General features: G+C 35.3%; 1 protein-coding gene across 1 annotated transcript; it reads right to left on the reverse strand.

The window, feature by feature from the left end:
• Positions 1–12,374: 12,374 nt before the first annotated feature.
• Positions 12,375–15,258, reverse strand: LOC116132189 (putative wall-associated receptor kinase-like 16). Its single transcript, XM_031417849.1, has 3 exons — positions 14,370–15,258; positions 14,105–14,269; positions 12,375–13,834 (listed from the first exon to the last, which is right to left on the reverse strand). The coding sequence occupies exons 1-3, from the start codon at positions 15,238–15,240 to the stop codon at positions 12,636–12,638; spliced, it is 2,235 nt and encodes a 744-aa protein (XP_031273709.1). The 5' UTR covers positions 15,241–15,258; the 3' UTR covers positions 12,375–12,635.
• Positions 15,259–18,199: the final 2,941 nt, after the last annotated feature.

Raw genomic sequence — 18,199 nt, forward strand, 5'->3', positions numbered from 1 at the left:
TCAGGGAACAATCACGGCTTGTACCGAATGGATATGAGATTTTAACGTCTCCACAAAGAGCATCATCACAGCCAGGCTTGGATAGAGGGGATACTTGTGTTGCTGTCAGTAGCATTTCCGCCAACATGAGTTGGAAAGCCACTCCACGAAAACCCATTTTGCAGCTGCAATTGTAAATATATTTCAGATGATACTCATCCTTTTATTATTACTCAAAGAGGACCAATTCAGCTCCCCCAAGTCCACGCGATTTGGTCTCATTCCTCTTCTATGTAGTTTCTAATATATTTTATATTTCGTACTGCCATGTGGCCGGGACACAGCGAATGCCATCGAGTCAAAACTTCCCACCCAAGGTCTGGCAAGACCAGGGGCGGATTCAACCCCTTTAGAGCCTACCCTCAAGTTTTAAAGAAAAATTATTAATATATAAACTCACAAAAATTGATATTAACATATATACTCAGATTATCCCGTAAGTTTTTAAAATAATTATTAATATATAGACCCACAAAAATTGATATTAAAATATATGCTCAAGCTATCCTCGAATTTAAAAAAACGAGAATTATTATACATATATCTAGACTCACAAAAAACTTGTTATTAATATATATTTTCTAAGCCCACATCATATTAAAAGTTTAAAACTATCTCCACTCTTCTTCCGGCTCCACTTGTTTTTTATAATTTTATCCCCAAAATTTTTTACTCTCTCATTCTCTCGTTCTCTTCCTTATGCTATTCAATCTTAAAACTTTTAAGACTGAAATTGTTGAAGCTTTCACTACTCAAGATGTCATAATTAGTTTTGTTTTCTATTTTATCAGTTTTAGGTATGTGTATTGCTTATTTCAATTTAGTTTATTTTAGGGTTGAATCGTGTATTTTTTTTTTTTTTTTTTGAGGTTTTTTATTCTAATTTGAGGGGAAAAGACATGGATCTTATGAGTTTATTTTGTGTTTTGTGTCTAAGAATGAACTTGTTTCCCCAAATTAAAACCTTAACTATATTTTAAAAGTCGTTATTCTTCACCCTTTACCTACCATTTTTCTACATTTCAAACGTCATCATCCTGCTACTCAAAATAAATAAAGAAATTTGAGTTACTATCTATGTTTATATCAAGATTTTTTTTTTTTTATTAATTCATATTAAAAGTCAACGCAATGTTGACTTGATTTAAATTTTGACTGACTTTAGCTTAGGTTAGATCTGGTTAAAGTCATGAAAATTTATATTATAATCTTTGGAGAGAAAACAAAAAAAAAAAAAAATGAAAGAAGGTTTTGCTCAAGGTTTCCTTAACAAATTTACTTAAATTTTTGCTTCTCATGAATTTATTCAAATAGGAAAGTATTGCGTTGTTGCATTCTTTTTTCTCAGGTTCTTGATATTGTATTATTTTCTTTGTTTAAGATTTCCTGATTTTTTTTAAGTTTTTACTAGTTGTTTAGTAAACAATGACGGAGCTGCAGAGGCTCCCCTCAACAAAAATCCTAGATCCGTCACTGGCAAGACGGATACTTTCACTCCCTCCAAGCGTCAAAAAGACAGTTTTCCACCCGCCGTCTGTTAACTTTAAGTGAAGAAAGATAGAGCGGTAAATTCAAAAAACAGTTAAGAGGTTATTATGTAATTTTATCACCTATAAACTTAAAAGAAAAAATAGAAACAATAAATCAAACCCTTTTACCCTTCTTCCCCAAAATCCTTCAACCCCAAAACCCATTGGCGATAGTGGATGATTGAATCCGATCAAACGAGATCTCAAAGTTTTACAATTGGAAAGCTTGAAGTGTTGTTTTGAAACTTAATGGGTGGGAAAGTGTCGTTTCACCAAACTTTGCGTGGGAAAATGTCTTTCTCCCTATTTATAACTATAGACTTGATATAACTTATGAAGAACGAAGCATATTCAATTCAAGGTATTACTAATTTATGGACACCATGGAATATGGTCCCAAGGGGTTGGGTTTTCTTTATTGAAGCTGTTGCACAGACCTTTGCACGCATTATATATTTGATGATATTCTAAGTTGTTAGTTGAGATTATTTAATCACAATTTGGCCATCATGCATGCTAATAAATAATAATTAATCTTGGAAATTTAGAAAATGCATGACCTTGTGGACCAACCCGACCCGGGTAGTAGTCTTCTTAGTGAATAGTGATTATGCCAACTTAACTACTTCTAGTTTGGACGTTTCTGATAAAAAAAAATAAGATTCCGAGGACAGTTGTGGCTCGTGATTCGTGCGCTAACATCTAATTTTTTATTCTAATATTTTGTTGCAGTTGTTTTTCTTAAATTGGTATTCCCAATTCCAGAACGTGTTGCATATATTATTTTGCAATTTGAAGGAAGTTGCCCATCAACTGGAGCAAGACTTTGGTTAAGGAAAGTTACACATCAACTTGAACGATTATGCGAGACTTTTCGTTAGAGGAAGTTGCACGTCAAGTAATTCAGCAAAACTCTGACAAGTTAAATTAACCGGAATCCCCAATAATCATATTTTAATGTGGAAGTGTGAGCAGAAGAAGCCGGTAAAATGGAAGAACTCGCTTGCTAGAATTGGTCGTTACTCATTGAGGTTTGAAGATGAGGGATTACTAATTACCAACAATGTTTTTAAACCTGACCCGAGACTTGACCTGGTCAAGGGGCCTTTCCCCTATTTATGCAGTCTAACTTGTGGTCAGACTGGTGACTTCAGTATATCTAGTAGGTTTGAAATCTAGTAAATACACTCCTGTAATGTGGGCAAGAAACCCTAGCCACTGTAATTGCAATCCATCCCAGATCATCCCCTAACCTTTTTCCAGCTGATCGATACCTCCATTTTCGTTGATTTCCAGCCTACACCGCTCACAACCTTGCATAGTCCGTCGTACGCGATCGGCCTACTCACTGGCTTCTTGCAACCTTCCTCTTCACCTCGTCCCTTCATCGTTCGGCCACCCTAAACCTAGAAGCTAGTGGAGAGGCCTCAAAATAGTAAGAACCAAATTGAATGCAGATAGTTATGTCAACAAACACAAGGTAAGGCTTGTGGCTAAAGGCTATGTTCAGATATTTGGTGTAGATTTTTCTGAAATCTTCGCACCTGTTACAAGGTTAGATACAATGAGAGTGCTGATAGCAATTGGAGCTCAAAAGGGCTAGAAGGTGTACCAGTTGGATGTTAAATCAGTCTTCCTAAATGGATTCTTGCAATAGGAGATATATGTTGAGCAGCCAGAAAGATTTATTGTAAATAAGGGACATGAAGACAAGGTGTACATGCTGAAAAAGGTTTTATATGGTCTTAAACAGGCACCAAAGGCCTGGTACAGTAGGATAGATGATCATATGCTGAATCTATGATTTGTGAAAAGTCATAGTGATTAACAAGAAGCAATGAGGAACTTGTAAAGGAGTTCAAGGCAGAGATGCCTAAGGTTTTTGAGATCACTAACCTTGACATGATGTCTTACTTTCTTGGAATGGAAGTGAAGCAATAGCAGAATGAAATCTTTATTTGCCAACATAAATATATGCAAAGGAGATTCTTAGAAAATTTCATATGGGAGGACTGCAAAGCCATAACCACTCCTAAGAATTAAAAGGAGATATTCCACAAAGATGATAAAGCTGACAAGGTTGATGAAGGGCTTTATAGAAGTCTGATTGGTGCCCAATGTATCTCATAGCAACTAGGCCTGACATAATGCATGCTGTGAGCTTATTGTCCAGGTTTATGCACTGTGCCAGTGAGATACACTTTCAGGCTGCACAAAGGATTGTTAGATATATTAGAGGCACGGTCAGCTATGGTATTAGATTCTCTCACTGCCAAAATTTTAAGTTCTAATGATTTTCTGACAGTGATTACGCAGGTTCGGTTGATGATATGAGGAGTACAACTGGATTCTGTTTCAGCTTTGATTCAGGGATGTTTTCTTGGTGCTCAAAGAAGCACGAATTAGTGGCACAAAGTATTGCAGAAGCCGAGTACGTAGCTGCTACAACAGTTGTGAATCAGGCTCTATGGATTAGGAAGGTGTTGGCAGATTTGCTTATGGAGCATAAAGAAAGCAAACGAGTGTTTGTGGATAACCAAGCTGTTATATCTATATCTAAAGAGTTTCATGCTAGGACCAAGCATTTCAAAATTAAATTTTATTTTCTGAGAGGTGTGCAAAAAGAAGAAGTACAATTGCTTCATTGCAAGACAAAAGATCAGGTTGCTCATGTTTTGACTAAGGCACTACCTAAAGCCAGATTTTAGTTCCTGAGAGAAAAGCTAGGAATCTGCAGCATCTGCTACAAGAAGGAGTGTTGAACCTGTTCCTCAAGATGCTGCAGATGTGTTGCTGACTTGGAAGTACAGAGTAGATTGATGAGGTGGCAGCTGGAGAAGAGGTGTTTTAGTTGCTGTTGGACTGAGTCAAGTTCTGAAGTTATCAAACTAGCAGTTGCTAGAAATTAGGCATTACGATTGTTAACTGCTATTCATGTAAACTTAAATGCATTTTAGCGCAAGATAAATTCTTCGTTATTGCGTAAGTCCTTGACTAAAATCTACAGGGCATTTACCGCTGGCCGGTGCATATGTGCTCAATGTAGATTTTGTTTCTTTGTCCTACTATGACTAATGAAAATAAACGGTTGATTATGAGAAAACACAGAAGGGAAATTTTACTGGTAACGAAAACTAGAGAAAACTTGGAGGGATGATATACATCAAAAAAGTAAAAATAATAAAAAAATGAAAAGCTAGCTGAAGTGAGATGTGAGNTGCCAAAATTTAGAATATCACTTGTTCATGTTAGTTCAATGAGATAAATGGTTTTTAGTGCATAGTTCAAGTTACTTGAACCTTTAATATTTCTTCAATAGCACATTATATTAAGTTATTGAATTAAAAATTGTGAAACTTATGACTTTGGGAAAGTGTTAGAAGGGATTCACATGTTAAAATATTGTTACTTTAATATGGCACTGTTGATAGTAGAGAATGGTAGATTATGTCATGACATATCAATATTCCATAATAAATTCTCAAGTTTGTGTACTTGAATTTAGAAAGATCATCAAAATAATGGCTTGGTCAAATGAGTATATTGTTGTTTCTTATTTTGAGATTAATTACAAACAATATATAATAAGTGATTTTATTGTTTAAAGAATAGAAAAGCTTTCCCAAGTATAAATATAAAAGAAACATCAACGAAATAGAAGTTTGGTTTATGTATTAAATACATGACCAGTTTAGAAATTGATTAATATGAGTATAGTTTTCATACCCTATTATATATTACAAGCTATAGAATTGTGCTAGAAGATCTTGAGAATATTTTGTATTGGCCAAAAATTTAGTTAAGAATGTTAAAAAGAAATTAGAATTTAGCCAAAGTATATATGTTGTGCCATATGTTAGATTGAATTTACAATGATTAATATGGCAATATAGATTAATGTATAGAATGTAGCCAAAAGAAAAGAAGAAAGAAGGGGATGTATAACAATTGAAGTTGATGGTCATGTAAGAGAATACAAATTTATGGCATTAGGATTTATATTTAGAAAGTTGTACAAGGCATGTTTGTTACATTAGAAAAGTATTAGAAAGTTGTTTAATGACATAGTTATATGACATATAAGTTTGAGAAAATCTAGTAGCATAATTGGGCAAGTTAGTAGACTTAATACCTAAGTTATGGCATTGCTTTTTATAGAAGAAATTAGATTGCCCAAAATGTAGAATTCATTCCCTAGTTGAATTGTGCTGTTTTAATATCTCACTAATAGAATTATAGAAGAGTAGAATTTGTGAGAGTTAATATACTTGTGTACGGGTACATTCTACATAGCATGATAGAATTGAAAAATTACATAATTATGTAGAAATTATAGAATCACGTATGTACACATGATGCATAGAATTCAAAAATATAAAATGTTTAAGTTAAGTGTGTTATTAGAATAGAACTTTGGGCTTTCCAGAAAAGTATAGAAATAAAAGCCTTAAAATTAATAGAATACATGCTAGAGTCAGACACGTATTTTGGGATCATGCATAGACAACATATAAATGCGTGACATAGCATAGCATATATTTCAGAAATTTTAAAAGTATTGGAAAATGTCTAGCAAGTTATTTTGCAAATTTACTAAGCATGTTTTTAAAGGACTGTTGCAATGGGAAACCTGTAAGCATTCGCTACGTTAGTTAGTGGCAACAGAGATGCATAAGTTTCCCACATGTACGCCGCCATCAGTGAGTGGCCTCAGAATAGAAAAATAGAATTTGTACAGTCCGTTAGAGGTGCATGTGGATGAGGACTGTACCTAGAAAGAATTTTAGAATACGCTCACACGGCCAGGGTTCCAAATCCATGCCTCAACCTAGTTCTATCGGCAAACCAGAATAAAATACAGAAAGAATTAGAAAAGAATTTTCAGATAGAATACAAAAATGATCATTTGCATATGCATCAGACATTTTATGTGCATTGCATCTCATGCATTTATGCATAGATTAAACAGTTTATTTTATTATTGCATGTCTGACTAGTCAAGATAAGAAAATAGAAGCCCATAAGAATAGAGAAGAAAAGAAAATAGAAGCCCATAAGAATAGAGAAGAAAAGAAGACAGAAGCCCATAAGAATCTAGAAGAAAAAAAATAGAAACCCATGAGAATAGAGAATAAAAGAAAATAGAAGCCTACGAGAATAGAAAAGAAATTAGAGACATACAAGAAAAGAACAAAAATTAGATACATACTAGAAAAGAACAGAAATTAGAAACATGACAGATAGCAAAGAAACTTAACAATCTGTTGAGTAGAGAAAGAAACAAAAAGTTATAATCTAGCAGAGAAGAAAAATAAAATGATAAAGAATAACACAATACTAGAAGGATTTAGAAAGATTTTGAGAAAAATGGAAGGCAGCTAAGTAGTATGCCTGAGAAAGGAAAAAAAAAAAAAAGCAAGCAGAAATTTAGAAGCAATATAGTGAAAACGAGGATAGCGAAGTAAGAGCATAGTTAGACTTGGTTAACTTACTGAGCATTTATAGCTCAACCCATTGCTTTCCTTATTTTTGCAGGTATTAGACTGTAGAGGTTGGGAGACGTCAAGCTGGCGAGAGGATTGCACACACTATTTCAGTGAAGAAATTTAATGTGGATTTATATATGTGAGAAATAGTCATTGTGTAATAGTAATGTTGTAACTGGATTAAGGATAAAAATTTTAAACGAACACGTTTTTTAAGCTAGCAATTCTCTAGATTCTTTCTATAAGATACTCAGTGAATACTTGCCTACTGAGATATTACAGTATCCTAGCCGTAGGCCCAATATCACAATCCAATATGTTTCGTCATAACTCTTTATGATCGAAACTCCCACCGATCATGGTAGATATCTAGCAATGCTCCATAAACATTAAGCCACAATGAAGTTAAACTCCAATAAACCTTTTTTCCAATCGTACATTATATGTAGTAAAATCTCTCTTTAATTTAATCCCGCTTAAGTATAGGTTCATGGTATGTCAAAATCCTTAACTTAATCTTTATCCAAATTGTCAATCAAAACAATGGAACGTGTCATCATGAAACTCCTTTTCTTATGACTATTTTGTACTCTAAACAAAGATTTCTTTTTTCCAATGTTTATTGACATTCATTTTGGGAACTCGAGACCAAACCATTTCGAGTCAATGGATCCCATCTTGACCATCACTTGTCCTCGCATGAATAATATATGACCAAACCAGTTCTTTACAAAAGACAGACTAGAGTCGGTATTACAATCATACGAATCATATGCATCCTATGTCGAGTCCAACCATAAGTCTCAGGTCTAAGGATTAGTGGTACACTAGTACGTTCCTACGATGTATCATTGACCACATTCTAAAGTTCATGTGATTCATTGTAATCAGTCATATTCGAATAAACAATTCACCACCTTTTATCCATGTAATGTCGTAGTGATATACCTCTTATGATCACCCACACTAATACCATCACATGATATTCAATGGAGGCATTCAACATCCTACTTTGCAATGTATTGCCCAATTAACATTACTTACGTGGGAGTGCTTCGATGGACTTGATCTATAAAGATTCGTATCATCCGGACATTTTCACATGCATTATAAATAGTATTCCATTCTCAAAAGAGTATTACAAGATATAATGTCAGAAATCGACAACATGATTGTTCCTAGGGCATACACTAACATCGGGGTCCCAAATCCAGGTAGGAACGGAATCAGCCTCACAGGATAGGTTTCGGTTCTAAAAAGTAGGAACCAGTACCCCCAGTTTCAGTTTTTCATTCTAGGAACCAAGAACTGGGAACTGGAACCCGAATGTAATAGGGGCACCCTGCGAGGAACCTGTAATAAGGTATCCTATAAGGAACGATAACAGGGTATCCTACAAGGAACCGGTAACAGGGTACCTTGCAAGGAACCAGAAAAAGAACCGGGGGGTTATACATAACTAGTATACAACATTGGGGGGGGGGGGGGGGGGGGGGTGGTGTTTATAAATTTTACCCCTAGACTATATACATAACTAGTGAACATTTTGGATTTGGATATGAAGAAGCTATGAATAATTTTAATATAAGTTACACATATATCCAAAGTAAGACTATATATTAAAATTATTGAAATATTGAAATTAATTAATAAGTAAAAAGTTATTGTTATAGAATATTTAAACAAATGAGGGTGATTTGTAAATTTTACAATTTTTTTTTATTTTTTTGTTATTTTGTAAAGTTATGGGACCAATGTAATTATCCAGGGTACCTGGAACCGGAAATCGGAACACAGGTTTCGGTTCCAGCGATTAAGGAATCGGAATCGGTGGGTTCAGGTTCTGGTTCCTAATTTTAGGAACCGACAAGTTTGGTTCCTCCAAAAATCCCGGGGTATCCGGACCCGATCATCCCTAATATAGTATTGCATTTTCTTAATTATTACATCTTGAAATTTATATTTCTCTAGTCGACATTAAAAATTAACTATATATAAGAACACACAAAATGATAATAATCAAAAAGTGTGAAGAGAAAGAAGGGATATATAAAATAGAATTCTATTCGGAATTTAAAGACATCATGATGTGATCTATTGACTTTATTTTGTTTTTTCATAATCCAGATACTACAATGAGACTTGAGGAAGTATTAGAGAAAGATTTGATGTAATAAAGAATATATGAGAAATTATATTAAATGACACTGTTTTGGGTAAGTTGAAAAGTGGCACTTTTTTAAAACTTCTCTCAATATATTATATATATATATATATATATATATATAATTTTACACAATTTGAAGGACAAAAATGCCCTCATATATAAATAAACCCTAGCCATTCATCCATCTTCTTCAAAGTTAGACTAATCCTTCCCTCATTGAAGAATTTGAAAACCAAAGCTTATAAACCGATTTTTAATTTGATTGTGTGTAAGAAACATGTTAATTTTATGTAGATAGGTGGTATTTGAATTAAAGAGGCTATCAGACGTGCCACCAATACCCTCGGATGTCTTCCAATAAGCATCTATAAGTTTCGTAAAAAAAAATCAAAAAAAAATCAAAATTTTCGATTTTCAACATCCCCATCTAAAAAATTAACCCAAACACTAACATTAACCCCCAATATATAAATATCCTTTGATTTGATAGGGATTGTAATTATGGAGAATGGGTGATGGGTTCTAAGGGTTGAAGATGAGTTTGGTTAAAGATTTAAGAATGTGTGAATAAGGGCATTTTCATCCGTAAAAATAGTGTATAATGTCATTTGCTACGTGTGAGAAATTTTTTCAAAAAAAGTACATTTCAATCCACCCCTAAAAATGGTAACATTTAATATAATTTCTCCAAATACAGATGTACAAAAATGTAGTTTGTGTAATGTAATAAAACAAAATCTATGCTAAAGAACTTAAATAATAAAATAATAATGCTAATATATATCGTAATAACCAAAAGGAGGTTTATCACAAGGATAGTTCCATAAATTTCTTCTTTGAATAGTCTTCCAATCAAACAAGTCCACCGTATTTTCATTTTCACCTTTTTTTTTTTTAAATATGCAGTGTTAGGTCATGCCTACTTATAAAACAGATATTAAAAATTATAATATTGCGTTTTGGTCAAGGTCTGCCCTCTTAATTCATTAGATACGAGAAAATCTCAAGTAGGGGAACCTATCCTCATTCCTTTTGGGTTTCTTTACGGTAAAAAATAGAAAATTTGCAGCCGTGTGAATTAAGTCTCTACAGACTAGAGCCACAGATATGTAAGAAGATTTGCAGAATAAAGAAACGAGTGGCTGCTTATGAGTCAACTTCTAAAACAAGACATCTTGGCAGACTAGACACGGTTGATTAAATAGATATTTCCTCTAAATTGTTCAAACTTGAACATATATAAATCGACAAAATTAAGTTCAAAATAATAATCATTGTCTGGATTTTTACGAACAAGTTAAAATCAAGACTGCAGTAAATAGAAGAATTATAAGGGTAGAAAATAAAAAAAATAAAAAAAAAGTTTTAATTAAGTAAATATGATTTTTGATGTATGATGTAGAAGATAAAATATAATTAAAAATTCAAACAGAAGAGAAGATCGCGAATGTGTTATAATCAGCAGATGCAAGTGATTAATGAAAGTTAATTAAGTTCATCTTGTTCTGTTACCTTTATGTACCTATGATTGATTCGGGTATAAATATTAAAGAAAGTGTACATCATATTTAAACAAATAAATGTTGTCCACTTGACTTTAATATTTAAGTCAGTCAAATGTATCTATAGTATGAAAACTTCCAAGTCTACCTTTCACACCGTGAAATAGACTTGTCTTAACAGCCATAATTGAATAGAGAGAATTTGGTGCATAAAACGAAACTAGTCATGCCCCATGACAAGCACATAAATGCTTCGTATATTGTCAGTGCAATCGACTCTTGCCTAAGTTATAATTAAGTGGCTCTCGATGAACAAATAAATGTTGTCCACTTGACTTTAATTTCTTAAGTCAGTCAAATGTATCTTAGTATGAAAACTTCCCAGTCTACCTTTCACATCGTGAATAGACATGTCTCTAACAGCCATAATTGAATAGAGATTTGGTTGCATAAAACGAAATAGTCATGCCCCATGACAAAACACTAAATGCTTCGTACATGTCAGTGCAATCGACTCTTGCCTAAGTTATAATTAAGTGGCTCTCGATGATATTTCATTGATGGCCCCAAAGGCCATTACTACAGGAAAAGCACATGATATTGCCGTCTTTTGTTTTGTAGTTGAAGACTTCGAGGTCTGTCATTTCTGTGACAAAACCATGAAATTGGTAGGGGCCGATCCTCTTCTCACTTCTTTACTGGTCTAAATTTCACAGGGTGAATTAACTTCTTCCGAAATTATCCGGTTATTTTCTACGTCATCACATCTTCAATTTTATATCATACTTTGGACTCAATAATTACTTTCTTTTTAATTTTGTCTCCATTTTTTTGTCAGGACTTTCCTATTACAAGAAAAATATTACATATTTTGTAATAAATGATTAAATTTTGTTTTATAAGAAGTTTGTAACAATGTGCATAAAACTTTTTTTATATATTATTAAATGAATAATACTAAATATACAAAGTCTTTATATAAACTCTTCCTTAAAACTTGATGTAATCAAAATGAATTGATGAATTTGTATTCAAAATCAATTCAATAAATACTAATTAATATAGACGGATAATATAACAATAAAAAATAGTATCACATCAATGTTTATAGAAAAAGTTTGGGTAGGTAGTTGGTACATTTAATACCATTCTTATTCAGTTATTGCAATATGTAACCGTAACCGGAAAAATTAGCTAAAATGACATATGTTTTGTACTTTGATATAACAAAATTTCAATTTAAAGTATATTTTGCTAGGCAACAAGATGTTTAATCTACATTTAGTTCATGTATCTTACAAGATAAAAAGGTTGTCTAGCCATTGTGGAGTCTGTCTTGTGTGTTTTATGCTTGCAAAAGGGCATGTTATTTGCGAGGAAAGTGTTTGTCTGTATAGTAGTTGACACATTGTCGATAATATGTACTTTTCCTTGTGATAATATTATAATCAAGAGAAGGCATGAATGATTTCTCATGGCAGGTAGAATTGTTTTACATTCCTTTTAAGCAACTGCTGAGAAACACAGGGCCAATCCCTGATCTAGCATAAACTAATTAAAAATAATCTCTATCTGGGCATACTATTATATAATATACGGTATATATAGTTTCACTTACCGAAGATAATCATTTATTCCTTCTTTTCTGGACAAAGGTGGTGCAGGGTTTCCATAGAACTCAGATATATCATATATGACAGTAAATAACTTTCACAAAACCAAGTTCATTTGTAATACATTACGATCTGAAAATGAAAGTGCAAATAAAAAACAATAACAAAATTAAAATGACTTATACATGAAACTACAGCTAAATCATTTTTAAAAATGTTCAAACTCTGACAGTGACAGTGTCTTATTGGATAACGAAGTCCATAGGAATAGATATAATCGTAAGATCATGCAGCAATAATCATCTCCCGTCGTCGAGCACTTCCAGTACGTGGTCTTTGAGGCTGTCGTACCCCGCAGTTGTGTTGCTACCATCACCATATTTATAAACATCTGAGTTATCATAGATCAAGCGCTCTGTCTCTTCAGGATTCAATTCGGCATTAACCCACGAATGTTTATGCATCATTCTTAATCCATCTAATTCCATTGCTACTTCCCTCATTGTAGGCCTCTCCTCCCCTTTCACGTTTAAGCATATTTTTGCTAGCTCTGCCACTTCCTTGAGCTGCTCTTCATTCCCATCGTTTACGATATGATTCTCAAGAATTTCAAACAAACAACTCTCTTTCAATGAAGTAACGAAATACTTAACCAAACTTCTCTGCTCCTCAGGCCTTTCAAACAAAAGTGCCTTCTTTCCTGTCAATAGCTCCGCAAGGACAACTCCGAAACTGTAGACATCACTTTTCTCGGTCAATTGGCTAGTATGCAAGTATTCCGGGTCTAAGTACCCAAGAGTGCCCTGCACCATTGTGGATAATTGAGTTTCATCTATTGGGACCAACTTTGAAGCTCCAAAATCAGACACTTTTGCTGTGAAGTTGTGATCTAAGAGTATATTGGTGGACTTGACATCTCTATGTATAATTGGAGTAGCAGCAGCCGAGTGCAAATAGGATAGCACTCCTGCAGTTTCTGCAGCTATTCTTAGACGATTTTCCCAAGAAATGGTGGGTGCCTTGTCTTTATTGTGGATGTGCTCAAAGAGTGTACCATTGTTGACAAATTCGTAAACTAGTAAAGGGACTTCAGTCTCTAAACAACAACCCAAAAGCCTGACCACATTTCTGTGGTTGATTTGTGAGAGCACAACCACCTCATTAACAAATTGCTCAGTTTGGCTTTTATCTATTATTTTGGACTTCTTTATGGCAACTGGTCTATTGTCTGCTAAAAATCCTTTATATACAGTGCCAAAGCCTCCCCGGCCAATGATTCTACTCTCATCATAGTTGTTGGTAGCGGTTTTGAGTTCTTCTGCAGCAAAGATTTTTGCTGTTTCAGAAGATGTACTTCGTTTGGAGAGTTGCTGCTGTAAAAGTAAACCACCATTTTGCTGAAAGAACTTTTGTTTAAGCTTCATGAGCTTTCTCCTCTTCAAAACCAAGTAGAGCCAAGAGCTACTCACAAGCAGAACCACAAAGAATATGCCAACACCTACACGTAATGCAATTTGAAACTAATTACTTGTTCACGCACAATTAAAAATTTAATATAGAGAAACGAATTGAAAAAAAAAAAAAAAAACAATTTTATATATGTTTATTTTTAAGTTTTGACAAGTTCTTATCCGTAATTATTATAATTCTCTGGTCTCTGTACTCTCCTCAAACCGAACAGAAGTAGCACAGAGTCCCAAGTTAAATCGCATATTCGCAAAACGATTACGACGCAGATAAACTGTAAAAAATGAATGAATATACTCACCAAGAGCGACCTTAATGACTGATAATTGATTAAGTGTACAACCGGTTCCATCTTTTCTTCCGTCACCATGGTACCCCTTTCTGCAACTGCAAGTGTAATTTCCCACTTGGTTTTCACATTTGTGTGTACAGTTATGGAGCCTTGAATCGTTGCATTCATCGATGTCTGGAAAAATCAATTGAAATACATTTAACAGAGTTATATACAGACGAACAGAGTGAAGTAATAGCTTAGAGAAAAGGTACTAAAACATTAATAAAAGTACCTTCGCAACCATTAGGGAGGTATGGGTTCCCTCCGTAACCAGGTTGGCACTGGCAACGATACCCGGGACTGCCATCTTCAGGAACAATACACTTGGCGTTTTCTTTACATGCGTAATTCATCGATGAGCTGCTTCCATTTTCACATTCGCCGTGGTCAGTCACTGTCCAATCAAGCACAGTATGAACTTCCTCTGTTATATTCCAAATATAACTGGAGGAGAAATTGAACTTGGTTTTTTCAACGACAAATGCAAAGGTGCATGGATTAAACTCCAATACACTTTCGTGTTTGTCAAAGCTATGGGCTGAGTAATTGATTTGTTTTAGCCCTTTTGGAATCTCTATTTGGCAACACCCAGTGCCGGCGCAAGTTCCGTTTTCGACATCGTCAAGTTTATCACAAAAGGACATACAGCCACTTGTGTACAGTCGATTACGGATGTACCCTTCAATGTAAGCGTAACTGTCACAGCCAATAACTGTGAACATGTTTTCGGTGCTGGAGATGGTGAATTCGGATAAAGAAAACATGCGGCGGGTGCTAATCGGATCAGACTCTCCCCCCTCACGGTAGCAGTCCCGTCCTGCAGTGCTCATGACATGCAACCTGCCGTCATTAATGCTTATGTTTGTCACAAGAATATTTGATTTCCGTAAAAATGGTTGTGGAGGATTAGATGATTTCTTGCAAGTGATAAAGAAATTATCATCAAGGAAACAACCAGTGGTTGTGCCAAACGGATATGGGATTACGACGTCTCCACAGCGATCCTCGCAGACAGTCTCGGCAATACGATGTGATACTAATGCTGCAGTAGCAGCTGCCGTTAGTAGCATATGCGGTAGCATGAGTTGGTAAGAAACTCCCATTTTGCACCGTACACGTGTATAAATATGTACTTCTCTTGTACAGATGGATGCCTAGCTACTCCTTTTATAGTCACTCCAGTCTCCAGAGGACTAATTCAACTGCCCAAAGTCCACCCTATGCTCCTTCTCCCTAGTTTCCGGTTAGTAACACAATTTTTTTTCTTTTGGGTACAGTCATCTCTTAATCTCCAAATAATCTTCAAACACATAGGCTTCGATCGGCTCCTATTTTGAATACTACTGTTAGCATTTCCAATAAAATTAAACAGTAAAATTGTAAAAACTCACAATATTATTCAACTTTTTTTAAACCCTTAAATTTGTTAATTTAATTAAATACCTCTAAATATTTTTTTAGAAATTACAAAAAAACCCCAACAACCATATTTACCAGATTCCGACCATCACCGTCGAAAAGTGGCCGGAATCTGGTATAATGATGCACTACCGATTGTTGACCGGTAGTGCGCCGATCTAGCCTTTTCCGGCTTGGATCTAGCCGGAAAAGGCCAGATCTTTGGCCGTAGTCAGTCGTCAACGACGGCCAACACATGGTTGTCGTTGACCATCAACAACGACCGTATCGTTGGCCGTTGTTGACGAGCAAATATGGCCAAATCTGGTCGTCAATGGCCAGATCTAGCTGTAGATCTGGCCTTTGTCGATTAGATCCATTATAGATCTGGCCAGAAAAGGCCATATCGACGCAAGACCGGCAAGATCCAGTCGGTCATGTGTCGATACGACGACTCTGACCACCCTCCGGCGGTGGTGGTCGGTTGTCCATGTGTTAGCGGGTGGGTTGGGGGTGTTTTTGTTAACTTTTAATATTTATTATAGGGGTTTTTAGTAAATAAACAAACATAGGGGGTGTTTAGTAAATAAATAAATATAGAGGATATTTTTATTTATTTTCAAATCCTACATCGTAATACTCGCCCAATTTAATTTTTTTAACTTTTTTTCAAAAACTTTTCTAAAAAGTGTAAAAAGGTAAACCAAACGGAGTTAATTTCTTAAAGCTCATTTACTATTCGCTAATGACAGATAATTTTTTGTGATTTCAAAATTTTAAAGAAATTTTTGTTAATATATCAATGGATAATATAAAGTATATGGTTTCAAGAACTAGAAGATAATCATTAATTCCCTATTTTTCGGACTAATAATGCTACATACATCGAAAATTGATATCAAAATTACATCAATATACGTGATACTTAACTCAAACGTCACCACGTAAGACACGAGGCTTTTGTGAATTGACGGCCTCCAACATTTTTCTATTCATCGTTTCGACATTATTCTTTTCATAAGTTGTTAATTAAAATACGTAGACAATTTAGTCGCGATTGGCCCACACGTCAATACGTTACTAATTGCTGAAATTAATTTAACTATTATATGCTTCGTGTGTGTATATATGTATATAATGCCTTTCTACTGATTATTTTACCGCACAAGAAAAGAGTCAAATGCTATAATTAATAGCTGAATCTCCAGGTATTAGTTAATATGGGACTTGGGAAGTGTTGTTATTGGATAGAGGTCATGAGATATTATGATAAAAAACAAAATAATTTTAAATTGAGCAAACGGCATGTTCCCACCCAAGGTTTAGCCAAATCCTAAGTTCATACCATTGGTTCTATTTATTCCATATTCCCACCCTTAAACTAACACTATAAGTTAATTTTAAATTTTGATTTGTGCAATTACCATCCTACCCTTCGTTCTTATTTCACCCCACCCAACCACCCTCACCCTCACCATCCAGCCACCACCACCACCCACGAAACCCGACCGCCGTTTAGGCCCAATTTGGCCTGATTCCGACGCCGATTGACCAACCCAACACCACCATTAGGATCCTTTCATCTCCTTCTTGAAAACCCCTCTCATCTCTGACTGTTTGCTGCCACCGTTCGTCGACCACCGCGCCCAATTTGTTCCCGTTCTGCAAGCAAAATTCCGACGGTTTTTCGACTCCAGAATCCCACCACTCACCACCATTAGCCTCTTCACTTCCTCCCTGAACAAAACCCCTACCAACATTGACCACCGTTGCTTCCCAATCACCGGCCACCACCCGTTGCAATTCACGACTAAACCACCAATCCAACCCGAAATCAATCCAACCCAAAAAACAACAAAAAAACTTCGAAAACAAGCATAACCAACCTCCAAATCAATCACACACCCACAAACTCCTTGTAAAATCCTGAATCAACCTCTAATTAAATCTAATTTTCACCAAAATCGCAAAACCCTAAGGGGAGTGACGAATGGCGAATGACGGGCAACCACGTTGGATTTGTTTGGGGCTTTTTGAGGTGGGATGTTGGTGAAGCTATTGGTTGTAACGGGATTGATTTCTAGCGCTGGGAGAGACCGAAATTTTGCTTACAGCACTCGAACAAATTGGGCGCAGTGGTCGACGAACGGTGGCAGCAAACAATTAGAGATGAGAGGGGTTTTCGAGAGGGAGATGAAAGGATCCTGATGGTGGTGTTGGGTTGGTCAATCGGCGTCGGAATCAGGCCAAATTGGGCCTGAACGGCGGTCAGGTTTCATGGGTGGTGGTGGTTGGATGGTGAGGGTGATGGTGGTTGGGTGGGTGGGGTGAAATAAGAACGAAGGGTAAGATAGTAATTGTACAAATCAAAATTTAAAATTAACTTACAGTGTTAGTTTAAGGGTGAGAAAGTGTTAGTTTAAGGGTGAGAATATGGAATAAATAGAACTAGTGGTATGAACTTGAGATTTGGCTAAACCTTGGGTGGGAACATGTCGTTTGCTCTTTTAAATTAATGTTAACATGCCAAGGAGAGAGGGAAAATGAATTCTAGCTACAACGTGCTAAAAACAAGGGTCCCACAATTACGTGAAGCTCACGCGGAGAAATAATTACCAGGCTTGACGACCAAAAACTAAGGTCCCACAATTACGTGAAGCTCAT

Source organism: Pistacia vera, unplaced genomic scaffold (genome assembly GCF_008641045.1).
Source record: "Pistacia vera cultivar Batoury unplaced genomic scaffold, PisVer_v2 Contig25, whole genome shotgun sequence".
NCBI classification, from domain to species: domain Eukaryota; kingdom Viridiplantae; phylum Streptophyta; class Magnoliopsida; order Sapindales; family Anacardiaceae; genus Pistacia; species Pistacia vera.

Excerpts from the sequence above, each read along its gene's own strand:
- LOC116132189 (XM_031417849.1), bottom strand. The coding sequence starts at position 15,240 with ATGGGAGTTTCTTACCAACTCATGCTACCGCATATGCTACTAACGGCA. Across the intron at positions 14,270-14,369 it reads CCTCCCTAATGGTTGCGAAG|ACATCGATGAATGCAACGAT; the intron begins GTACTTTTATTA and ends TGATTTTTCCAG. Across the intron at positions 13,835-14,104 it reads AGTCATTAAGGTCGCTCTTG|GTGTTGGCATATTCTTTGTG; the intron begins GTGAGTATATTC and ends CATTACGTGTAG.